At 35.0% G+C, this 27,453-nt stretch overlaps 1 protein-coding gene across 1 annotated transcript; it reads left to right on the forward strand.

Moving 5' to 3' along the window:
- Positions 1-3,220: 3,220 nt before the first annotated feature.
- On the forward strand, positions 3,221-3,619 carry LOC130625995 (ubiquitin carboxyl-terminal hydrolase 51-like). Its single transcript, XM_057441116.1, has one exon. It carries the CDS (start codon positions 3,221-3,223, stop codon positions 3,617-3,619), a length of 399 nt encoding a protein of 132 aa, XP_057297099.1.
- The last annotated feature ends 23,834 nt before the right edge of the window (positions 3,620-27,453 follow it).

The raw sequence follows: 27,453 nt of genomic DNA on the forward strand, positions 1-27,453 counted from the left end.
TGATTCTTCCCTTTCATAGCCATCATTGTTTTAATCTCCGCGTAGGGATCGAGCTTAGTTCCGAATATGTTACTCATGCTTTATTATTAGCTGATTTTCATTTCAAATAAATGCCAATTAATCCAATATACGAAGGAGACGACTTTACGCCAGAGGAAAACATTCCAGACGAGGATTTCAGTAGGCCTGATGCCACGCTAACGCCAGATCACCTGGCGGCCGTGTCAGCGGAAGGGCGAAGCCCGTCTCTGCAGGAGCAGCAAGAGCAGGAACAATCCGGCTCAGCACGAGACAGCAAGAGCACATGGCAGAGGGAAGAGCTATTAAAATCAAAGGTCGACGATCCTTACGAACACCTTGGTGAGGAGCTGGGGCAGCCAATCGCGAGATATTACAACGAGTTTGAGGCACGAGGAAACCAGCTTCTTTTCGATGGCATAGAGATCACGAAAAGGGATGGTGAATTGAGGAGCGTTGCCGAGATAAAGAGGAGGTTAGGTACAAATCGCTTGCGAGCCATCGGTTTTACTGTATATACTACGCCAAACAAAGGTAGTAAAGCAATGGCCCAGAAACTCCTTAACGAGATTGTTCATTTTGATCGCCTAGCGTCTCAGCAACAGAAGGCTGATGATATTGAAATGATGCCGCTGCTCGAGAACGTTCTTGATGAAACGGAGAGTTTGATTGATCGCCTAGCGGCTCCGCAGGAGCAAGAGACTCCCTTTGGCGCCAGCTTCACAGAGCGTGAAAGAAGAGGGCTCAACCTCGAGCTTTAATCGCTAAGGGGTAACCTGAAGCACCTGAAAAACAAGATGATCTTCTACGACAGCAAGATCGCCAAAACAGAAGCCAAGGTGAGAAGGCTCGAGACGAAGAAAGCTACACCTGGGGCATCCGAGGAGCAGCTAGCTATCTGGAACGAAGACCTTGGAAAGGCTAGGGAAGAGCTAGAACGACTGCAAGATCTAAAAGAAGCAGTACAAGAAGCACACGGTTTACTATCATCTGACACTCAGAGCCAACTGAAAGCTATTAAGGAAACGCTGATGAAAATCGCGGGAGACGATAAATCTCTGACTGAAAAGCTTAGAATCTTGTTCAAGGAGCAAGGATTACTATAGCTAGCATCGTCTCGGCTGTTGGTCTACTGAATTCCACCATCGTACTCGCAGTTACAGGTGGTGGAGGAGCTGCAGCGGGAGGAAGTGCCGCAGGGAAGGGTTTCATACAAAAACAGCTGGAAAGACTTGGAAAATTTTTGAAATACCTGGCAGGTAAGGCAGGTGCGGCGCTACCAGGGATTATTGGCACGGTTGTCTCGTTCTTTTTCAGAGTAGCAGCGAGAGTTGTCGAATATGTAGCCAAGCATCTATACATGGCGATCGCTGCTGCCGTCGCTTTTGTTGTGGCCTACGTTGGGAAGGGTGGCAAACTATCGTAAATATTGGTGCTCCCGCGGAGCACTAATATTTCTTTAACCAAATATATATTAGGATCGATAATACTCCCGCAGTAACCAAGGTGGTCTTGGTGTCCTCGTGAGGTAAGAATAGACATGAGACAGCTGGACTACAGTGGTAATTCATCGACAACTGCAGGAGCTTATGGGGCTACCCTACGACCCTGCAAAAAAGTACTTTACCAAAGGCGACTATGACAGCTACTACAAAACTGACGTGTACCAAAGAGTAACTCCTGCACTTTGGTCACAAAGTGCATCGGAGTCCTCTTTTGTTTCCCCCCTGGCCAAGTCCGTCTTGCTGACTATGTCTCTGTTGTCTAAATCCACCTCAGTTGTAGACCCTTCCGCCTTAACGAGTTCACCGGGCCATCAGTTATCGCTAACAATATCATTACTAACAAAGTAACGACAACAATATCTTGTAATTCATGCCTCTTGTCTTCCAGTAGGGAGGAAAGTATGTCCATTCTGCCACTCCCTGTTTCAAACAACATAACAGGCTCCATTAAAGCTTTTTTGCAACCAGAATATATGTCTGGAAATGACAGATGGATGTGCCCACAGTGCTCTTCCCTTCAAGACAGTACCCGGGAAAGTGTCTTACATCCAACTGAAAAGGTTTAACTGTATCCAAGGAAGATCTGTGAAAAATAATAAATTTGTTTCTTGCCTCGCCCAAGGTCACGACACCCTAAAAGTTTATTCCCATCCTGCGGAGGATATATCATTCACAAACCAATATAAATTAACCGCCACTATTAATCACTCAGGCACACTGGCGGCTGGTCACTACTGGGCTTTCATAAGAGATCATGTGATGATAGGGCAGTGATTAGTGTCAAGCCATCTGATCTAGATAACTCCACAGTGTATGTGCTATTTTTTGTCAAAATCTAAATAGTGTGAATTCGCACTAAAACGGCCTTGTCTTTGGGTGTAACGACCCCACTTATAACCCCAGTTCTGTAGGGAGGCTAAGTTGGCTCACTTAGTCAAGCAAATGGCTGGTCCAAAGTGACAACTACCCGTGTAAGGCTGAGTGTTGGGATCCCGTAACACATGTGGAAAGCTACTGCCAGGTTCACAAGTCCTGGCGCTCGGGTGGTTACATGGCGATCGCTGCTGCCGTCGCTTTTGTTGTGGCCTACGTTGGGAAGGGTGGCAAACTATCGTAAATATTGGTGCTCCCGCGGAGCACTAATATTTCTTTAACCAAATATATATTAGGATCGATAATACTCCCGCAGTAACCAAGGTGGTCTTGGTGTCCTTGTGAGGTAAGAATAGACATGAGACAGCTGGACTCTGTAGGCTTAGGGTTAGTGACGGGTATACTGTGGTAATTCATCGACAACTGCAGGAGCTTATGGGGCTACCCTACGACCCTGCAAAAAAGTACTTTACCAAAGGCGACTATGACAGCTACTACAAAACTGACGTGTACCAAAGAGTAACTCCTGCACTTTGGTCACAAAGTGCATCGGAGTCCTCTTTTGTTTCCCCCCTGGCCAAGTCCGTCTTGCTGACTATGTCTCTGTTGTCTAAATCCACCTCAGTTGTAGACCCTTCCGCCTTAACGAGTTCACCGGGCCATCAGTTATCGCTAACAATATCATTACTAACAAAGTAACGACAACAATATCTTGTAATTCATGCCTCTTGTCTTCCAGTAGGGAGGAAAGTATGTCCATTCTGCCACTCCCTGTTTCAAACAACATAACAGGCTCCATTAAAGCTTTTTTGCAACCAGAATATATGTCTGGAAATGACAGATGGATGTGCCCACAGTGCTCTTCCCTTCAAGACAGTACCCGGGAAAGTGTCTTAACCCAGTGTGGAGATATACTGAAAAGGTTTAACTGTATCCAAGGAAGATCTGTGAAAAATAATAAATTTGTTTCTTGCCTCGCCCAAGGTCACGACACCCTAAAAGTTTATTCCCATCCTGCGGAGGATATATCATTCACAAACCAATATAAATTAACCGCCACTATTAATCACTCAGGCACACTGGCGGCTGGTCACTACTGGGCTTTCATAAGAGATCAGGGTGTTAATACATGGTTAAAATGTGATGATAGGGCAGTGATTAGTGTCAAGCCATCTGATCTAGATAACTCCACAGTGTATGTGCTATTTTTTGTCAAAATCTAAATAGTGTGAATTCGCAGTAAAACGGCCTTGTCTTTGGGTGTAACGACCCCACTTATAACCCCAGTTCTGTAGGGAGGCTAAGTTGGCTCACTTAGTCAAGCAAATGGCTGGTCCAAAGTGACAACTACCCGTGTAAGGCTGAGTGTTGGGATCCCGTAACACATGTGGAAAGCTACTGCCAGGTTCACAAGTCCTGGCGCTCGGGTGGTTGTCTACTCATATGTATAGTTTCTCAAAATCATCAGCGGAATTACGATGCATTTACTCATAGAATAAGTTCAAGCTTTGGGGGATGGGGCTTCGCTATGCTGATCATGGCATGATTGCTCACCTCCGCAGCAGGTATTGCCACGCTTGCAACCGGATTCGGAGCCCCCATAGCAATTGGTCTTGAAGCCGCGGCTCTTGCAGTGGGCATGGGCCAAGTAGGTTTGAAGAATGCCTCGAAGCGACTAGAGCACAAGGTGCATAAGCACGAATGCATCAATCTCCTGCCAGAGTCGAAGCTAGACACTGTATACGATAAGATTTTCAGAGCGATCCAAGATGGTACAATTTCAGACGACGAGTTTACATGGATCATGCAGGAAAAACAGCGCTACATGATACTTAAGGAGAAGATCCGACAACGAACGAAAAAAGCTGTAAAATCCATCAACGATAATGAACGCGCAGAGTTGCTAGCACAAGGCAGGCAAGAAGCTAAAGATGAAATTTTTAAAAAACTGCAATCTGCGCAGCATGCCAGCGCTACTTAGAGCCCCCACCCGCCTACAAAGTCTAATATGTTGATCAACATACTAGACGATCACTTCTCCCGTATCTTGATCTACGAGCAAGTCGCCATCATGTACGACACGTCGCTGAGCGAGATTCCTCAAATATTGAGCTAGATTTTTCTGCCATGCAATTTTAACACAAGGCTCGCAGTACGGTCCGTCCGTTTGTGTCGACACATCCTTATACTTGATTTTGTGTATGGCTTCAACAAGGTTTATTCGCTTCAACGTGGAGTACCTTTTGAGACCTAAGGTTTTAGCTTCTTGTCGCAGTTTGTCCATTTGTTTATGTAGCTGAGCACAACCAGGCTTTCGTTATTTTTGTGACTGGAGACAGTCACATATGATTACTTTTTTTGTCTTTTTTAGTCTTCCACTTCCACAAGGTCGTAATCATAGTAAAATTGACCAGGATTCTTCGTAGATTGTTTCTTTCCCAGTGATTTGATGAAAATCTGACCTGTTCGACCTATCAAAGCTTCTCTCAGTACACTCGTTGCCCATGCTCGAAATCGTTCACCATTGCAATCGATCAATGTGATGACAGTTGCATCACCTTTTTTGGTCTTGATCTCTTCAACAGACTCAATTTTGAAGATGATTCCAGTGGGAACATCACGCCACTTCATAATGCTCTCTGATTTCGTCGCACCCCACTTTTTGCAAGATTTAACAATCTCGATGTGACCATTTTCAGCTCCACGTGCCATCGTCAAATCAAATTCTGTCGCACCCCACTTTCTGCAAGATTTAACAATCTCGATGTGACCATTTTCAGCTGCATTTCGTAGAGCCTTGTATTCGTCTTGTATGTCTCCAGTAACGTAAAAGTCCTCCCGCACTTCTCTCTCGATTTCATCGTGCAGCGTCGTCCTTCCAACAACTTGCTCCCTCGCCCTGTTATAATAAGAAGTAACAGTGTCTCGCACGCTCTGCAGTCGATCCGCAAGGGCATCGCGAGTTGTTGCTACTGGCGCTGAGACAGCGCTATATAATTTACTAATTGCTTTCTTTAATCAACTCATTTCTTTTATTTATTATAGATAGGTTCCAACCAACATCGGTTGCGATTTGAGTAGGGAATTCCCCCTACTCAAACAGATTTGCGCGTTTGTTAATGTCAGCAGTTTTGTCGAGTGGCGTCATGTTGTCACGTGCTTACTCATTTGAGGCATGATGAAATCTGTGACGTCACAGATTTTAAGGGGTCTAAACGCAGCGTTTTTAATAGGGGTTTGACCGTCGAAAACCTAAAACCTAGTTAACTTGAAAGCTAGCTGATGTGCTGTAGCTATATTTGTTAAAATGTGATTTGTTCTTTGTATTTTAAAAAATACCATCAATATTTTTATATTTTTATATTTTTATATTTGAAAACAAAGATTTATTAGCTACCCTATTTCTTAACACAACAGTGAAAGAGGAGAGAGTATTTAAAACTTTACCTGTAAATCCCCTTTACACTTCTCATTAACTGTATTATTTGTTGTTCTTTTTATTTTCTTACAATTTAATGCGGTTTTTTTTTAGACGTCTTCTATTGGTATGAGCGCTATGATGACGAGTTACGTTAATGTTCTCCGCCATGGATACTATTGTCAAAAAACATGTGTTCGAGTACCAGATGAAAAATAAATCAGTGGGAGAGTCCATGATTTAAAGATTTTTTCACACATTCGTAGAAATGTGTGATTTGGTATGGGCTGCGTTCTGTCATGGTGGTAACGAAAAGTTGAAAGGGGCGCGAATAGTATCAAAATCAAAGCCACCACAAAGCGTGCGCACGTAAGTAGACATTTCTATGATTCTCAACCGACCGTCCAATCACATCAATTTTACTCGACCGACCAGTGGCATGCAGCACGCATTCATCTCCAGCGAAGGAATCGATTGGGGAGAAAGAAGTTTCCTCTTTGAGAAGAATTTAGTGCTACCTGAAGCACCCATTGAAAATATTCTGACCGTACTTGTTGAATATTATAATCATTCAAAGCCACCACAAAGCGTGCGCACGTAAGTAGACATTTCTATGATTCTCAACCGACCGTCCAATCACATCAATTTTACTCGACCGACCAGTGGCATGCAGCACGCATTCATCTCCAGCGAAGGAATCGATTGGGGAGAAAGAAGTTTCCTCTTTGAGAAGAATTTAGTGCTACCTGAAGCACCCATTGAAAATATTCTGACCGTACTTGTTGAATATTATAATCATTAGCTAGTGTTATTGTCTTGTGCTGCATTTGCTGCGCACTTTGTCTTGTGTTGCTATTGTTGCACACTTACCTTCTGTCTGTTACCAACGCAATCAACGTTTATATATACGATTAGCTATTTATTGGTTCATTTAATCAAGGTGATCCCAGGTTTGGTGAAACTGCTGGTGTACAGTGTATGTGCATTTCCCTACCAGCTATTTGTTGGTCAGCCATAAAAAAAAATTCAATTTGGAAGGGATTTGACTTGGACAGCATTTTAGAATATGGAAATACTAATTTCAAAAAGTTAGGGTTGAATCGGCCAATAGAGTTCCAAGAGTTACCTTCAGTATTAGAGATTCCAGGTTTCAATGTTGATATCACCTACCTTGCCAGATTTTCAGTGTTGTTAAGTGATGATGATTATTTTGAAGCTCATAAGACGGTTTTCAGTTCTCCCAATGTGATATCCAGTATGTGCAAATCTTGATTAACGGAAATGTGGTGAAAGAGGTAAAGATTTTTCTCGAAAGGTTTCGTGGAAATCTGTATTTATATGTATTGTATGCAATCGTTGTCTTTATAGAAAATCTGTAGTTGTCTTTTATAATGATAATTACAAAATTGACACAACTGACCTTGTATGTTATGTTTCAAGCAGTGATGGGAGTGCTTATATTTGTTTGACTTGCCATAAGAAGTTGCTGAAATCTGAAATTCCTGCACAGGCTGTTTGTAACAAGTTAGACATGTTTGATTCTCCTGATGAATTAGAAACACTGAATAGGTTGGAAAAGACCATTATTGCTAGAAGAATATTGTTCAAAAAGATAATAATTATGCCGAAAGGTCAATCTGCCAAGCTAAAAGGAACTATTTGCAATGTCCCTATTAATTGTCAAACTATTGTTAGTACACTTCCACATGGAGCTGACAGTAACGGTATAGTTATGATTAAATTGAAGCGTAAACTTTTATTTCGTGGACATGTATATTTTGAAGCTGTCAACCCACAGTCTGTGAAATTGGCTTTGCTTTACTTGAAACAGAACAACCCATCGTATTCTGATATAACCATTGATGAAAGCTTGATTCCGTCTTCACTGGTAGATTTACGTGACCCTGTAGAAACATAATGTACTTCAGAAAGCAATGATCATGAACTTGAAGAAGTTGAAAATCCACTAAATGCTCATAGGTTTAATGCAAATGAAAGTATGATGTTGTCAAATGTACCACAAGCCGAGGATATTAGCATAGCACCAGGAGAAGGTGAAATACCATTTTCAATGATGAATGATCAATTTTGTGAGGAATTAGCTCATCCTTATCTTTTACCAACTGGTAAGTTAGGCTACAAAGTTGAACGTGATTACATTAACAACTCAATATGAGTAGTCAAATCAATATTGCTGTGAAAAAGGTTAAGACAGATTCTCTCACAGTTGATATGTTGTCCAAAAATTTCTTTGAAACATTAAGCAATTCGGTCTCCCAACATTTTTTATGACATTGAGCTGTGCGGATTTAAGATGGAATGAATTGATTTCTATCATAGCAAAATTGAATAGTGAGAATCTGACTGATGAGGAAATAATCAACCTAACATACTTTAAAAGATGTAGATTTTTGAACTTGAATCCTGTTCTACTTGCCAGGCATTTTCAGTATCGTGTTGAGATTTTTTTTAAGGAAATTGTAGTTGATGGGCCTCTTGGTAAGGTTAAATACTGTGCAATTCGTGTAGAGTTTCAGATTCGTGGAAGTCCTCATATCCATTCCTTTTTGTGGGTGTTGAATGCTCCTGTTTTGACTGAAAACAATATTGATAAATACAAACAATTCGTAGATGCAATTATTAAAGCATATGCACCAGATCGTGAACATGAACGTGAATTATTTGACTTGGTAACAACTTATCAGGTGCATTCTCATTCTAAATCTTGTCGAAAGTATACAAATGAAACATGTCGGTATCATTTTGGTGTCCAACAATATCAGAAATATTAGATGAACTTGATATTCCAGATAGTGAATATTATAATGCTTTGAGTATTTCTAATGATAACGACTTTCAACTTTATTTGAAGAGGCCGCCTGATTCGTGTTTCATAAATAATTACTTTGATGAAGGTCTTTTAGCATGGGAAGCAAATATTGATATTCAACCTGTCTTCAACCACCACAAGGCTGTAACATAAGTGTGTGCATATTTCTCAAAATGTGAAGATGAGACTTCTCAGGCCATGAAACAAGCAGCGAAAGAAGCTTTCAATTCAAATAAATCCTACACTGAGCAAATGAAATTGATTGCAAAGGTTTTCACTACAAAAAGGGAATGTTTTGTTCAAGAAGCTGTATATTTAATAATGCCAGAACTTTGGCTCAGGAAAACATTTCGAAAAGTTGTATTTGCCAACACCAACCTCCCAGAAAAGCGCTATAGAATGTGTCACAGTAAACATGAAATTGATGAACTTCCTGAAGATAGTACTGACATTTTTAAAAGAAATATGCTAGATCGGTATCTAGATAGACCCAACCCAACATTTGCAAAAGGAAAATATGCCATTCTTGATCAATTTTGCTACGCACAATTTCTTGCAAATTATTACCTTACTGGAAGGTTTGATGATGAAAATGATAGCCAGCCAACTGTATTACGTGATGACAACATAGAAAGGAAACATATAACAAATTGGTTCCCTGCAATATTGCCATTAATGTCATCCAATGAAAAATAGAAGTGTCGTAAAATTAAACAAGTGTTACGATTATATACACCAAATAAACATAAATACCCTGACTTATATGCACATCATTTGCTAATGGTATACTATCCATTTCGAAATGAATGTGACTTGAAAGATTTGAGCCATTTGGTGATCTAATTGACACTGCCTTATCAAACTTGCGTACAGACTTGCTTACAAATTAAGATGCTTTTACTTGTCATGAAAATGATGAAGTTCAAGATGAAATGATTGAAACAATAGATGAGATTGTGGATGAAGAAAATGTTGTTGCAGATGCTGTACTTTTTGACAGTGAAATCAATGTTTCAACAAATAGTTTAGATTTCCTGAGCGAATTGTATCCCGTGATTTCATCCTTGAATTACAAACAAAGACAAGTGTTCGATTTATTATATGACTGGGGGTATATAAAAAACTTATCGGCAATAAGAAAGGTAGAACGACCTGTGTATGCTTATTATAAAAGTGACTGGCTCAACTTGGTGCATCTATGGTAGCTTTTCGAATTTGCTGAGCCTACAGAGGTAATAGCGACCTTAAGCAAAGACGACGGTGCGGCAATCAGGACGGGATTTCATGGAAAGGGATTGGATCGAGTACGTTTGATTTGCATACCCATTTGTGGATGGGACAGTCCGGTCAGGATGTATGCTTGGCGAAAACCAACGTGCGTTATACAATGGACACAAACGAGTTCATGCACTCAATTTTCAATCCGTCGTAGCCCCAAATGGTCTTATATCAAATTTATTTGGACCAATGGAAGGTAAAAGGCACGATAGCGGGATGTTAGCAGCCTCAAATCTCCTGGGAGACCTTCAACAGTACTCCAACACAGTTTATGGACAACCATTGGGTATCTACGGTGACCCTGCCTATCGACTACGAAGTCATTTGCAAGCACCATTTAGAGGACACTTAACTCCACAAAAAGTAAATTACAACAAGAGCATGAGTAAAGTTAGGGTAGCCGTAGAATGGGTGTTCGTTGAAATTTTAAATTATTTTGCTTTTCTTGATTTTAAAAAGAATTTAAAAGTGCAACTTAGTGCAGTTGGTAAAATGTACATTGTTTGTGCATTACTGACCAATGTTCGCACTTGTCTATATGGTTCACAAACATCGTCCTTCTTCGAATTAGAACCGCCAATTCTGGAGGAGTATATACAGTAAAACAATAAAATTAAAAATAAATGTATGTCAGTCAACTTAACCCAAAAGAATTTTGAACAGGATGTGTTAATTCATTGTACATAAAACCCCGAAATTGCAAAAAAGAAAACGAAACAAGGAGCAGTATTCTGCACATTACAACAAAACATCAACTAACTGCATAAATTAGGTCATTATATTAATTATTTTTGGTGTTCATCATTTGTGCTATCAACAACATAAATTGCTGTGTTTGTTCCTTTTTTTGCTGGTGATCCATCATAATTTTAAGCATTTCAGTTTGTTGACTAGATATAGCATTATGCTGCGCTAGTTGCAGTTCATGTTCCTTCTTTCGAAGATCATCTTAAGGCCTGTCAAACCACATCATCTCTTGACGATTTTAGTATGCTCTCTAAGGGTAACAACCGGTATTTGCTAGAGATGTAACTATGGTTGCTGTTAAACTTGTATATATTTAGGAGAACATTGTACGTTTTGATTGCTTGAAAATGGATGTGTGAACATCCGAAACGTCGCAAATAATGTAGTTTTTTGTTGTTGTCAATTTCTAGCGCGATGATTCTTCATCATTGTATAAAATTGATGGTTTGAAAGCTCAATAATTTTTGATTCGTATGGCAATTCTATATCTCTAGCACTCGTATTTATTCAATGTTGCTTTCAGAAAATAAACTATGGAAAGTGTGTTTACTGTAAGAATACAATTGTTACCCGGAATCTGGATTGTATCCACTAAAACATATTGTTATAAGTCAATCAGAGAAAGCATACAAATGCTACTTCCGTAACGGTTTTGTGGACATGTGTGAATCATAGCGAAAGCGTGAACAGGTTGATGGTGTGTTAAGTGATTTCAAAATAAGGATTTATAAATAAAATTCCTGGGAGAATTGTGAATTCTGGGTTGTATCTTGGAAAAGTGTGTTTCGCAAAAAGACGCTTGGTAATGTTGCGTATCTGGTTTGCCATAACCCAGTTTTGTTCGATAGATAGAACCGTTATTAACGAGATAAAATGTTTAATACGTCATCTGAAGGTGGATTTCCATAGGGCAGATTTTGGCGCTTATGTGCAAAATGTGACGGAGTTTTTTGGGATGGCTATTTTATCGCTTTTGTGATTTCCATTAACTTCATATGTCTTGTCCGGCTTTATTTCAACATATTCTTGCTATTTTTTCGTTATGCATGATTTCAAAGCGATCGCGCTTCTTTGTTATATCTTAGTATGCTATTTGTTCTTATTCATCCATTAATACAATATAAACTTTGTGAAACGTTTAAAGTTTATTGATTTAATAAGACAACAGTCTCGATTAACCAAACATGTAATTAATTATACAACAATGCGCTATAGAACGTGTAACAGACAACACGTTTTTTGAGACTTTTCTGCAAAATAAAATTGCTGACTGATTGATACATATTAACGGGGAAATCACGGTTCGTTTTTCCTGTGTTTTTATTAACTAAAGCTTCAATAAAATATCTTGACCAGGGTGTAATGGTTATATAGATGTGCAACACGGTTTATCTGTGTATTTGAAGCGTCCATTCTCTAAAATACAATGAGCAATATTGTAGTTTAAATACTGAACAGCAAACAGAACAAAAACGAAAAAAATTCATACTTTACGCTCAATTATACAATTTCGAAGATGTTAAAATTATGCTTATCTAGTGGTATGAAGTATCCGTAAAACTTCAGCCTGCAATGAGATTTAAAACCTAACTATTTCTGTTTATTATAGTGCGAAACCAAGCCTGTTTGTTGCGGGCGCAAGCCGTGCTGCGAAACATGCAAAAAAAATAAACACAGAGAATGTGATTTTATAGCGCATCCGAATTGCAATCGTTAATGTTGAAGATTTACAGCTTTTTACTCAGCGCAAGAAACACGTTTTGTGACAATGTTACAGAAATGTTAAACACGTGTTGTGGATAATGCAATATAGTTACAGTTATGGCTTTCAGTACAATAGAAGTTTCTTTTTCTCAAAAAAATAAAAAATGCCGATGATAAGTGAAGACAGATTTCTTCATTACAAAAATATTTTAAACATGAACAACAGATGTAAAAAAAGAAAACATAAAACTTAAAAACATAGAGCAGATGCTGACAATGATATGGTATCAAACTTAGTAAAAATGGCGGACTTGAAGAACTGAAAGCGAGAAAGGGTGTAATGGTTATATGGATGTGCAAGACGGTTTATCTGTGTATTTGAAGCGTTAACTCCCGTGTCACGAGAAGGTTTTGAACTTTCGCAGGAACTTATTTCGCAAATAGAAAGATGTTACCTGATTTTTTTCTATGACGGATTAACAACATAAGCTGTGTTTTTGTAATGGCGTCATCACACCGGTCAAAAAATAAAACCGTGAATTTAGGAGTGGTTCATAAAATTTCATGTCGTAAATCACTGTTCGTGAAAACTAAAGTATCCGAATGTATAAGTAAGTTTATAAAATCAATTTGTTAAAACTTGCCAATTCACAATGGTGTTCCTGGCCTCCAAATCCAGCCGCGTAATTTGAAAGAAAATAGGAGCAAAACTTCAATCAGTGTCTTAAAACGTATTAAAAGACTGATATAGAAATATCAAAGTTGTCAAGTTGAGTCTTTCGGTAATATCCAATGAACATTGCATACTTATTGTTCTTTTGTTCACTGTTTAATGTGTACCGTAGGAATGCTTGAAGATGTTTTCAAAAACAACTTTTAATTTTTTCGAATAGTCAAAAGGACTCTATGAAAGAAATTAACCCCAAAATATAATTGATCGCTCAAGACACATTAAATTATCCTAAAAAAATTTAAATTATATGTAAGCAATTAGTATAAAAAAAACAGCATTCTTTTTTTTTTTTTTAAAGTCCTCGTTTTCCGTAATTTATTATTTAATTTATTTTTTAACCTATGTCATTGTATACATGGTTTGTGGCTTATGTAGCTCTGAGAGTAAAAGGTGATACAATATAGCACAGTTAGTACAATTGTAGAGTACCTTAATAAAGTATCAATTCAAACAAAATAAAGAATAAGTTAGTGACGAAGAAAAACAAAATAATAGTACAGTACAGTTCTTGTCCTCTCTTTATGCACATTAGCTACAATCCTGGTAAAATCCTATACGAATAAATGCTTAATTAAAATATCCACAAGTAATAATTTATTTTAGAAGATGCTGTTTTGCAAGCCAAAAAATGGTCAAAAATTTTCCATTCTCTAAAATACAATGAGCAATATTGTAGTTTAAATACTGAACAGCAAACAGAACAAAAACAAAAAAAATCATACTTTACGCTCAATTATACAATTTCGAAGACGTTAAAATTATGCTTTTCTAGTGGTATGAAGTATCCGTAAAACTTCAGCCTGCAATGAGATTTAAAACCTTACTATTTCTGTTTATTGTAGTACGAAACCAAGCCTGTTTGTTGCGGGCGCAAGCCGTGCTGCGAAACATGCAAAAAAAATAAACACAGAGAATGTGATGTTATAGCGCATCCGAATTGCAATCGTTAATGTTGAAGATATTCATTTACAGCTTTTTACTCAGCGCAAGAAACACGTTTTGTGACAATGTTACAGAAATGTTAAACACGTGTTGTAGATAATGCAATATAGTTACAGTTATGAGTTGGAAACGTTTTTTTTTAAAAAAACCTTTTAAAAATTTAAAACCTAAATACTGATGCAGATTTTTTAAGTATCCTTTACTACATGGGGGGGTCACATTAGGTGCCTGCTTAAGCTAATTTAAATCCATGCTTTCAGTACAATAGAAGTTTCTTTTTCTCAAAAAAAAATAAAAAAAAGCCGATGATAAGTGAAGACAGATTTCTTCATTACAAAAATATTTTAAACATGAACAACAGATGTAAAAAAAGAAAACATCAAACTTAAAAACATAGAGCAGATGCTGACAATGATATTACATCAAATTGAGTAAAAATGGCGGACTTGAAGAACTGAAAGCGAGAAAGGGTGTAATGGTTATATGGATGTGCAACACGGTTTATCTGTGTATTTGAAGCGTTAACTCCCGTGTCACGAGTAGGTTTTGAACTTTCGCAGGAACTTATTTCGCAAATAGAAAGATGTTACCTGATTTTTTTCTATGACGGATTAACAACATAAGCTGTGTTTTTGTAATGGCGTCATCACACCGGTCAAAAAATAAAACCGTGAATTTAGGAGTGGTTCATAAAATTTCATGTCGTAAATCACTGTTCGTGAAAACTAAAGTAACGTAATAAAAGACCGATATAGAAAAATCAAAGTTGTCAAGTTGAGTCTTTCGGTAATATCCAATGCACATTGCATCCTTATTGTTCTTTTGTTCACTGTTTAATGTGTGCCGTGGGAATGCTTGAAGATGTTTTCAAACACAACTTTTAATTTTTTCGAATAGTCAAAAGGACTCTATGAAAGAAATTAACCCCAAAATATAATTGATCGCTCAAGACATATTTCTGCAAATTATCCTAAAAAAATTTAAATTATATGTAAGCAATTAGTATAAAAAAAACAGCATGATAAATAATTCACTTTTTTCTTTTTTTTTAAGTCCTCGTTTTCCGTAATTAATTATTTAATTTATTTTTTAACCTATGTCATTGTATACATGGTTTGTGGCTTATGTAGCTCTGAGAGTAAAAGGTGGTACAATATAGCACAGTTAGTACAATTGTAGAGTACCATAAAAATAATAGTACAGTACAGTTCTTGTCCTCTCTTTATGCACATTAGCTACAATCCAAGCCAAAAAATGGACAAAAATTTTCCATTCTCTAAAATACAATGAGCAATATTGTAGTTTAAATACTGAACAGCAAACAGAACAAAAACAAAAAAATTCATACTTTACGCTCAATTATACAATTTCGAAGATGTTAAAATTATGCTTTTCTAGTGGTATGAAGTATCCGTAAAACTTCAGCCTGCAATGAGATTTAAAACCTTACTATTTCTGTTTATTATAGTGCGAAACCAAGCCTGTTTTTTGCGGGCGCAAGCCGTGCTGCGAAACATGCAAAAAAAATAAACACAGAGAATGTGATGTTATAGCGCATCCGAATTGCAATCGTTAATGTTGAAGATATTTATTTACAGCTTTTTACTCAGCGCAAGAAACACGTTTTGTGACAATGTTACAGAAATGTTAAACACGTGTTGTGGATAATGCAATATAGTTACAGTTATGAGTTGGAAACGTTTTTGTTTTTTTTACATTAGGTGCCTGCTTAAGCTAATTTAAATCCATGCTTTCAGTACAATAGAAGTTTCTTTTTCTCAAAAAAAATAAAAAATGCCGATGATAATTGAAGACAGATTTCTTCATTACAAAAATATTTTAAACATGAACAACAGATGTAAAAAAAGAAAACATCAAACTTAAAAACATAGAGCAGATGCTGACAATGATATAGCATCAAATTGAGTAAAAATGGCGGACTTGAAGAACTGAAAGCGAGAAAGGGTGTAATGGTTATATGGATGTGCAAGACGGTTTATCTGCGTATTTGAAGCGTTAACTCCCGTGTCACGAGTAGGTTTTGAACTTTCGCAGGAACTTATTTCGCAAATAGAAAGATGTTACCTGATTTTTTTCTATGACGGATTAACAACATAAGCTGTGTTTTTGTAATGGCGTCATCACACCGGTCAAAAAATAAAACCGTGAATTTAGGAGTGGTTCATAAAATTTCATGACGTAAATCACTGTTCGTGAAAACTAAAGTAACGTATTAAAAGACCGATATAGAAAAATCAAAGTTGTCAAGTTGAGTCTTTCGGTAATATCCAATGAACATTGCATCCTTATTGTTCTTTTGTTCACTGTTTAATGTGTACCGTGGGAATGCTTGAAGATGTTTTCAAACACAACTTTTAATTTTTTCGAATAGTCAAAAGGACTCTATGAAAGAAATTAACCCCAAAATATAATTGATCGCTCAAGACACATTTCTGCAAATTATCCTAAAAAAATTTAAATTATATGTAAGCAATTAGCATAAAAAAAACAGCATGATAAATAATTCACTTTTTTCTTTTTTTTTAAAGTCCTCGTTTTCCGTAATTTATTGTTTAATTTATTTTTTAACCTAAATACAATATAGCACAGTTAGTACAATTGTAGAGTACCTTAAAAATAATAGTACAGTACAGTTCTTGTCCTCTCTTTATGCACATTAGCTACAATCCTGGTAAAATCCTATACGAATAAATGCTTAATTAAAATATCCACAAGTGATAATTTATTTTAGAAGATGCTGTTTTGCAAGCCGAAAAATGGTCAAAAATTTTCCATTCTCTAAAATACAATGAGCAATATTGTAGTTTAAATACTGAACAGCAAACAGAACAAAACAAAAAAAATCATACTTTACGCTCAATTATACAATTTCGAAGATGTTAAAAATATGCTTTTCTAGTGGTATGAAGTATCCGTAAAACTTCAGCCTCCAATGAGATTTAAAACCTTACTATTTCTGTTTATTATAGTGCGAAACCAAGCCTGTTTGTTGCGGGCGCAAGCCGTGCTGCGAAACATACAAAAAAAATAAACACAGAGAATGTGATGTTATAGCGCATCCGAATTGCAATCGTTAATGTTGAAGATATTCATTTACAGCTTTTTACTCAGCGCAAGAAACACGTTTTGTGACAATGTTACAGAAATGTTAAACACGTGTTGTGGATAATGCAATATAGTTGCAGTTATGAGTTGGAAACGTTTTTTTTTTTAAAAACCTTTTAAAAATTTAAAAAAAAACATACTGATGCAGATTTTTTAAGTATCCTTTACTACATGTGGGGGTCACATTAGGTGCCTGCTTAAGCTCATTTAAATCCATGCTTTCAGTACAATAGAAGTTTCTTTTTCTCAAAAAAAATAAAAAATGCCGATGATAAGTGAAGACAGATTTCTTCATTACAAAAATATTTTAAACATGAACAACAGATGTAAAAAAAGAAAACATCAAACTTAAAAACATAGAGCAGATGCTGACAATGATATAGCATCAAAATGAGTAAAAATGGCGGACTTAAAAAACTGAAAGCGAGAAAGGGTGTAATGGTTACATGGATGTGCAAGACGGTTTATCTGTGTATTTGAAGCGTTAACTCCCGTGTCACGAGTAGGTTTTGAACTTTCGCAGGAACTTATTTCGCAAATAGAAAGATGTTACCTGATTTTTTTCTATGACGGACTAACAACATAAGCTGTGTTTTTGTAATGGCGTCATTACACCGGTCAAAAAATAAAACCGTGAATTTAGGAGTGGTTCATAAAATCAATTTGTTAAAACTTGCCAATTCACAATGGTGTTCCTGGCCTCCAAATCCAGCGGTGACAAGTAAGTACTGTTTCTCCTTTTTTTTAATTTGAAAGAAAATAGGAGAAAAACTTTAATCAGTGTTTTAAAACGTATTAAAAGACCGATATAGAAAAATCAAAGTTGTCAAGTTGAGTCTTTCGGTAATATCCAATGAACATTGCATCCTTATTGTTCTTTTGTTCACTGTTTAATGTGTACCGTGGGAATGCTTGAAGATGTTTTCAAACACAACTTTTAATTTTTTCGAATAGTCAAAAGGACTCTATGAAAGAAATTAACCCCAAAATATAATTGACCGCTCAAGACACATTTCTGTAAATTATCCTAAAAAAAATTAAATTATATGTAAGCAATTAGTATAAAAAAAAGAGCATGATAAATGATTCACTTTTTTCTTTTTTTTAAAGTCCTCGTTCTCCGTAATTTATTATTTAAATAATTTTTTAACCTATGTCATTGTATACATGGTTTGCGGCTTATGTAGCCCTGAGAGTAAAAGGTGGTACAATATAGCACAGTTAGTACAATTGTAGAGTACCTTTTCAAACAAAATAAAGAATAAGTTAGTGACGAAGAAAAACAAAATAATAGTACAGTACAGCTCTTGTCCTCTCTTTATGCACATTAGCTGCAATCCTGGTAAAATCCTATACGAATAAATGCTTAATTAAAATATCCACAAGTAATAATTTATTTTAGAAGATGCTGTTTTGCAAGCCAAAAAATGGTCAAAAATTTTCCATTCTCTAAAATACAATGAGCAATATTGTAGTTTAAATACTGAACAGCAAACAGAACAAAAACAAAAAAATTCATACTTTACGCTCAATTATACAATTTCGAAGATGTTAAAATTATGCTTTTCTAGTGGTATGAAGTATCCGTAAAACTTCAGCCTGCAATGAGATTTAAAACCTTACTATTTCTGTTTATTATAGTGCGAAACCAAGCCTGTTTGTTGCGGGCGCAATCCGTGCTGCGAAACATGCAAAAAAAATAAACACAGAGAATGTGATTTTATAGCGCATCCGAATTGCAATCGTTAATGTTGAAGATATTTATTTACAGCTTTTTACTCAGCGCAAGAAACACGTTTTGTGACAATGTTACAGAAATGTTAAACACGTGTTGTGGATAATGCAATATAGTTACAGTTATGAGTTGGAAACGTTTTTTTTTTTAAAAAACCTAAATACTGATGCAGATTTTTTAAGTATCCTTTACTACATGTGGGGGTCACATTAGGTGCCTGCTTAAGCTAATTTAAATCCATGCTTTCAGTACAATAGAAGTTTCTTTTTCTCAAAAGAAATAAAAAATGCCGATGATAAGTGAAGACAGATTTCTTCATTACAAAAATATTTTAAACATGAACAACAGATGTAAAAAAAGAAAACATCAAACTTAAAAACATAGAGCAGATGCTGACAATGATATAGCATCAAATTGAGTAAAAATGGCGGACTTGAAGAACTGAAAGCGAGAAAGGGTGTACTGGTTATATGGACGTGCAAGACGGTTCATCTGTGTATTTGAAGCGTTAACTCCCGTGTCACGAGTAGGTTTTGAACTTTCGCAGGAACTTATTTCGCAAATAGAAAGATGTTACCTGATTTTTTTCTATGACGGATTAACAACATAAGCTGTGTTTTTTTAATGGCGTCATCACACCGGTCAAAAAATAAAACCGTGAATTTAGGAGTGGTTCATAAAATTTCATGACGTAAATCACTGTTCGTGAAAACTAAAGTATTCGAATGTATAAGTAAGTTTATAAAATCAATTTGTTAAAACTTGCCAATTCACAATGGTGTTCCTGGCCTCCAAATCCAGCGGTGACAAGTAAGTACTGTTCAACTTTTTTTAATTTGAATGAAAATAGGAGCAAAACTTTAATCAGTGTCTTAAACCGTATTAAAAGACCGATATAGAAAAATCAAAGTTGTCAAGTTGAGTCTTTCGGTAATATCCAATGAACATTGCATACTTATTGTTCTTTTGTTCACTGTTTAATGTGTACCGTAGGAATGCTTGAAGATGTTTTCAAAAACAACTTTTAATTTTTTCGAATAGTCAAAAGGACTCTATGAAAGAAATTAACCCCAAAATATAATTGATCGCTCAAGACACATTAAATTATCCTAAAAAAATTTAAATTATATGTAAGCAATTAGCATTAAAAAAAACAGCATGATAAATAATTCACTTTTTTCTTTTTTTTTTAAAGTCCTCGTTTTCCGTAATTTATTATTTAATTTATTTTTTAACCTATGTCATTGTATACATGGTTTGTGGCTTATGTAGCTCTGACAGTAAAAGGTGATACAATATAGCACAGTTAGTACAATTGTAGAGTACCTTAATAAGGTATCAATTCAAACAAAGTAAAGAATAAGTTAGTGACGAAGAAAAACAAAATAATAGTACAGTACAGTTCTTGTCCTCTCTTTATGCACATTAGCTACAATCCTGGTAAAATCCTATACGAATAAATGCTTAATTAAAATATCCACAAGTAATAATTTATTTTAGAAGATGCTGTTTTGCAAGCCAAAAAATGGTCAAAAATTTTCCATTCTCTAAAATACAATGAGCAATATTGTAGTTTAAATACTGAACAGCAAACAGAACAAAAACAAAAAAATTCATACTTTACGCTCAATTATACAATTTCGAAGATGTTAAAATTATGCTTTTCTAGTGGTATGAAGTATCCGTAAAACTTCAGCCTGCAATGAGATTTAAAACCTTACTATTTCTGTTTATTATAGTGCGAAACCAAGCCTGTTTGTTGCGGGCGCAAGCCGTGCTGCGAAACATACAAAAAAAAATAAACACAGAGAATGTGATGTTATAGTGCATCCGAATTGCAATCGTTAATGTTGAAGATATTCATTTACAGCTTTTTACTCAGCGCAAGAAACACGTTTTGTGACAATGTTACAGAAATGTTAAACACGTGTTGTGGATAATGCAATATAGTTACAGTTATGAGTTGGAAACGTTTTTTTTTTTAAAAACCTTTTAAAAATTTAAAAAATAACATACTGATGCAGATTTTTTAAGTATCCTTTACTACATGTGGGGGTCACATTAGGTGCCTGCTTAAGCTAATTTAAATCCATGCTTTCAGTACAATAGAAGTTTCTTTTTCTCAAAAAAATAAAAAATGCCGATGATAAGTGAAGACAGATTTCTTCATTACAAAAATATTTTAAACATGAACAACAGATGTAAAAAAAGAAAACATCAAACTTAAAAACATAGAGCAGATGCTGACAATGATATAGCATCAATTGAGTAAAAATAGCGGACTTGAAGAACTGAAAGCGAGAAAGGGTGTAATGGTTATATGGATGTGCAACACGGTTTATCTGTGTATTTGAAGCGTTAACGCCCGTGTCACGAGTAGGTTTTGAACTTTCGCAGGAACTTATTTCGCAAATAGAAAGATGTTACCTGATTTTTTTCTATGACGGATTAACAACATAAGCCGTGTTTTTGTAATGGCGTCATCACACCGGTCAAAAAATAAAACCGTGAATGTAGGAGTGGTTCATAAAATTTCATGACGTAAATCACTGTTCGTGAAAACTAAAGTATTCGAATGTATAAGTAAGTTTATAAAATCAATTTGTTAAAACTTGCCAATTCACAATGGTGTTCCTGGCCTCCAAATCCAGCGGCGACAAGTAAGTACTGTTTATCTTTTTTTTTTAATTTGAAAGAAAATAGGAGCAAAACTTTAATCAGTGTCTTAAAACGTATTAAAAGACCGATGTAGAAATATCAACGTTGTCAAGTTGAGTCTTTTGGTAATATCCAATGAACATTGCATCCTTATTGTTCTTTTGTTCACTGTTTAATGTGTACCGTTGGAATGCTTGAAGATGTTTTCAAACACAACTTTTAATTTTTTCGAATAGTCAAAAGGACTCTATGAAAGAAATTAACCCCAAAATATAATTGACCGCTCAAGACACATTTCTGCAAATTATCCTAAAAAAAATTAAATTATATGTAAGCAATTAGTATAAAAAAAACAGCATGATAAATAATTCACTTTTTTCTTTTTTTTAAAGTCCTCGTTCTCCGTAATTTATTATTTAATTAATTTTTTAACCTATGTCATTGTATACATGGTTTGTGGCTTATGTAGCCCTGAGAGTAAAAGGTGGTACAATATAGCACAGTTAGTACAATTGTAGAGTACCTTTTCAAACAAAATAAAGAATAAGTTAGTGACGAAGAAAAACAAAATAATAGTACAGTACAGTTCTTGTCCTCTCTTTATGCACATTAGCTACAATCCTGGTAAAATCCTATACGAATAAATGCTTAATTAAAATATCCACAAGTAATAATTTATTTTAGAAGATGCTGTTTTGCAAGCCAAAAAATGGTCAAAAATTTTCCATTCTCTAAAATACAATGAGCAATATTGTAGTTTAAATACTGAACAGCAAACAGAACAAAAACAAAAAAATTCATACTTTACGCTCAATTATACAATTTCGGAGATGTTAAAATTATGCTTTTCTAGTGGTATGAAGTATCCGTAAAACTTCAGCCTGCAATGAGATTTAAAACCTTACTATTTCTGTTTATTATAGTGCGAAACCAAGCCTGTTTGTTGCGGGCGCAAGCCGTGCTGCGAAACATGCAAAAAAAATAAACACAGAGAATGTGATGTTATAGCGCATCCGAATTGCAATCGTTAATGTTGAAGATATTCATTTACAGCTTTTTACTCAGCGCAAGAAACACGTTTTGTGACAATGTTACAGAAATGTTAAACACGTGTTGTGGATAATGCAATATAGTTACAGTTATGAGTTGGAAACGTTTTTTTTTTAAAACCTTTTAAAAATTTAAAAAATAACACACTGATGCAGATTTTTTAAGTATCCTTTACTACATGTGGGGGTCACATTAGGTGCCTGCTTAAGCTAATTTAAATCCATGCTTTCAGTACAATAAAAGTTTCTTTTTCTCAAAAAAAATAAAAAATGCCGATGATAAGTGAAGACAGATTTCTTCATTACAAAAATATTTTAAACATGAACAACAGATGTGAAAAAAGAAAACATCAAACTTAAAAACATAGAGCAGATGCTGACAATGATATAGCATCAAATTGAGTAAAAATGGCGGACTTGAAGAACTGAAAGCGAGAAAGGGTGTAATGGTTATATGGATGTGCAAGACGGTTCATCTGTGTATTTGAAGCGTTAACTCCCGTGTCACGAGTAGGTTTTGAACTTTCGCAGGAACTTATTTCGCAAATAGAAAGATGTTACCTGATTTTTTTCTATGACGGATTAACAACATAAGCTGTGTTTTTGTAATGGCGTCATCACACCGGTCAAAAAAGAAAACCGTGAATTTAGGAGTGGTTCATAAAATTTCATGACGTAAATCACTGTTCGTGAAAACTAAAGTATTCGAATGTATAAGTAAGTTTATAAAATCAATTTGTTAAAACTTGCCAATTCACAATGGTGTTCCTGGCCTCAGAATCCAGCGGTGACAAGTAAGTACTGTTTATCTTTTTTTTTAATTTGAAAGAAAATAGGAGCAAAACTTTAATGTCTTAAAACGTATTAAAAGACCGATATAGAAAAATCAAAGTTGTCAAGTTGAGTCTTTCGGTAATATCCAATGAACATTGCATCCTTAATGTTCTTTTGTTCACTGTTTAATGTGTACCGTGGGAATGCTTGAAGATGTTTTCAAACACAACTTTTAATTTTTTCGAATAGTCAAAAGGACTCTATGAAAGAAATTAACCCCAAAATATAATTGATCGCTCAAGACACATTTCTGCAAATTATTTTAAAAAAATTTAAATTATATGTAAGCAATTAGTATAAAAAAAACAGCATGATAAATAATTCACTTTTTTCTTTTTTCTTTTTAAGTCCTCGTTTTCCGTAATTTATTATTTAATTTATTTTTTAACCTATGTCATTGTATACATGGTTTGTGGCTTATGTAGCTCTGAGAGTAAAAGGTGGTACAATATAGCGCAGTTAGTACAATTGTAGAGTACCTTAATGAAGTATCAATTCAAACAAAATAAAGAATAAGTTAGTGACAAAGAAAAACAAAATAATAGTACAGTACAGTTCTTGTCCTCTCTTTATGCACATTAGCTACAATCGTGGTAAAATCCTACACGAATAAATGCTTAATTAAAATATCCACAAGTAATAATTTATTTTAGTAGATGCTGTTTTGCAAGCCAAAAAATGATCAAAAATTTTCCATTCTCTAAAATACCATGAGCAATATTGTAGTTTAAATACTGAACAGCAAACAGAACAAAAACAAAAAATTCATACTTTACGCTCAATTATACAATTTCGAAGATGTTAAAATTATGCTTTTCTAGTGGTATGAAGTATCCGTAAAACTTCAGCCTGCAATGAGATTTAAAACCTTACTATTTCTGTTTATTATAGTGCGAAACCAAGCCTGTTTGTTGCGGGCGCAAGCCGTGCTGCGAAACATGCAAAAAAAATAAACACAGAGAATGTGATGTTATAGCGCATCCGAATTGCAATCGTTAATGTTGAAGATATTCATTTACAGCTTTTTACTCAGCGCCAGAAACACGTTTTGTGACAATGTTACAGAAATGTTAAACACGTGTTGTGGATAATGCAATATAGTTACAGTTATGAGTTGGAAACGTTTTTTTTTAAAAAAAACCTTTTAAAAATTTAAAACCTAAATACTGATGCAGATTTTTTAAGTATCCTTTACTACATGTGGGGGTCACATTAGGTGCCTGCTTAAGCTAATTTAAATCCATGCTTTCAGTACAATAGAAGTTTCTTTTTCTCAAAAAAAAATAAAAAAAGCCGATGATAAGTGAAGACAGATTTCTTCATTACAAAAATATTTTAAACATGAACAACAGATGTAAAAAAAGAAAACATCAAACTTAAAAACATAGAGCAGATGCTGACAATGATATAGCATCAAATTGAGTAAAAATGGCGGACTTGAAGAACTGAAAGCGAGAAAGGGTGTACTGGTTATATGGATGTGCAAGACGGTTCATCTGTGTATTTGAAGCGTTAACTCCCGTGTCAGGAGTAGGTTTTGAACTTTCTCAGGAACTTATTTCGCAAATAGAAAGATGTTACCAGATTTTTTTCTATGACGGATTAACAACATAAGCTGTGTTTTTTTAATGGCGTCATCACACCGGTCAAAAAATAAAACCGTGAATTTAGGAGTGGTTCATAAAATTTCATGACGTAAATCACTGTTCGTGAAAACTAAAGTATTCGAATGTATAAGTAAGTTTATAAAATCAATTTGTTAAAACTTGCCAATTCACAATGGTGTTCCTGGCCTCCAAATCCAGCGGTGACAAGTAAGTACTGTTTATCTTTTTTTTTAATTTGAAAGAAAATAGGAGCAAAACTTTAATCAGTGTTTTAAAACGTATTAAAAGACCGATATAGAAAATTCAAAGTTGTCAAGTTGAGTCTTTCGGTAATATCCAATGAACATTGCATCCTTATTGTTCTTTTGTTCACTGTTTAATGTGTACCGTGGGAATGCTTGAAGATGTTTTCAAACACAACTTTTAATTTTTTCGAATAGTCAAAAGGACTCTATGAAAGAAATTAACCCCAAAATATAATTGATCGCTCAAAACACATTTCTGCAAATTATCCTAAAAAAATTTAAATTACATGTAAGCAATTAGTATAAAAAAAACAGCATGATAAATAATTCACTTTTTTCTTTTTTTTTAAAGTCCTCGTTTTCCGTAATTTATTATTTAATTTATTTTTTAACCTATGTCATTGTATACATGGTTTGTGGCTTATGTAGCTCTGAGAGTAAAAGGTGGTACAATATAGCGCAGTTAGTACAATTGTAGAGTACCTTAATAAAGTATCAATTCAAACAAAATAAAGAATAAGTTAGTGACGAAGAAAAACAAAATAATAGTACAGTACAGTTCTTGTCCTCTCTTTATGCACATTAGCTACAATCCTGGTAAAATCCTATACGAATAAATGCTTAATTAAAATATCCACAAGTAATAATTTATTTTAGAAGATGCTGTTTTGCAAGCCAAAAAATGATCAAACATTTTCCATTCTCTAAAATACAATGAGCAATATTGTAGTTTAAATACTGAACAGCAAACAGAACAAAAACAAAAAATTCATACTTTACGCTCAATTATACAATTTCGAAGATGTTAAAATTATGCTTTTCTAGTGGTATGAAGTATCCGTAAAACTTCAGCCTGCAATGAGATTTAAAACCTTACTATTTCTGTTTATTATAGTGCAAAACCAAGCCTGTTTGTTGCGGGCGCAAGCCGTGCTGCGAAACATGCAAAAAAAATAAACACAGAGAATGTGATGTTATAGCGCATCCGAATTGCAATCGTTAATGTTGAAGATATTCATTTACAGCTTTTTACTCAGCGCAAGAAACACGTTTTGTGACAATGTTACAGAAATGTTAAACACGTGTTGTGGATAATGCAATATAGTTACAGTTATGAGTTGGAAACGTTTTTTTTTTTTAAAAAACCTTTTAAAAATTTAAAAAATAACATACTGATGCAAATTTTTTAAGTATCCTTTACTACATGTGGGGGTCACATTAGGTGCCTGCTTGAGCTAATTTAAATCCATGCTTTCAGTACAATAGAAGTTTCTTTTTCTCAAAAAAAATAAAAAATGCCGATGATAAGTGAAGACAGATTTATTCATTACAAAAATATTTTAAACATGAACAACAGATGTAAAAAAAGAAAACATCAAACTTAAAAACATAGAGCAGATGCTGACAATGATATAGCATCAAATTGAGTAAAAATGGCGGACTTGAAGAACTGAAAGCGAGAAAGGGTGTAATGGTTATATGGATGTGCAAGACGGTTTATCTGTGTATTTGAAGCGTTAACTCCCGTGTCACGAGTAGGTTTTGAACTTTCGCAGGAACTTATTTCGCAAATAGAAAGATGTTACCTGATTTTTTTCTATGACGGATTAACAACATAAGCTGTGTTTTTGTAATGGCGTCATCACGCCGGTCAAAAAATAAAACCGTGAATTTAGGAGTGGTTCATAAAATTTCATGACGTAAATCACTGTTCGTGAAAACTAAAGTATTCGAATGTATAAGTTTATAAAATCAATTTGTTAAAACTTGCCAATTCACAATGGTGTTCCTGGCCTCCAAATCCAGCGGCGACAAGTAAGTACTGTTTATCTTTTTTTTAATTTGAAAGAAAATAGGAGCAAAACTTTAATCATTGTCTTAAACGTATTAAAAGACCGATATAGAAAAATCAAAGTTGTCAAGTTGAGTCTTTCGGTAATATCCAATGAACATTGCATCCTTATTGTTCTTTTGTTCACTGTTTAATGTGTACCGTGGGAATGCTTGAAGATGTTTTCAAACACAACTTTTAATTTTTTCGAATAGTCAAAAGGACTCTATGAAAGAAATTAACCCCAAAATATAATTGATCGCTCAAGACACATTTCTGCAAATTATCCTAAAAAAATTTAAATTATATGTATGCAATTA

This window comes from Hydractinia symbiolongicarpus, chromosome 14, assembly GCF_029227915.1.
Source record: "Hydractinia symbiolongicarpus strain clone_291-10 chromosome 14, HSymV2.1, whole genome shotgun sequence".
Taxonomy (NCBI): Eukaryota; Metazoa; Cnidaria; class Hydrozoa; order Anthoathecata; family Hydractiniidae; genus Hydractinia; species Hydractinia symbiolongicarpus.

Bases quoted from the DNA above. Each gene is read 5' to 3' on its own strand.
- LOC130625995 (XM_057441116.1), top strand. From the start codon at position 3,221: ATGTCTGGAAATGACAGATGGATGTGCCCACAGTGCTCTTCCCTTCAA.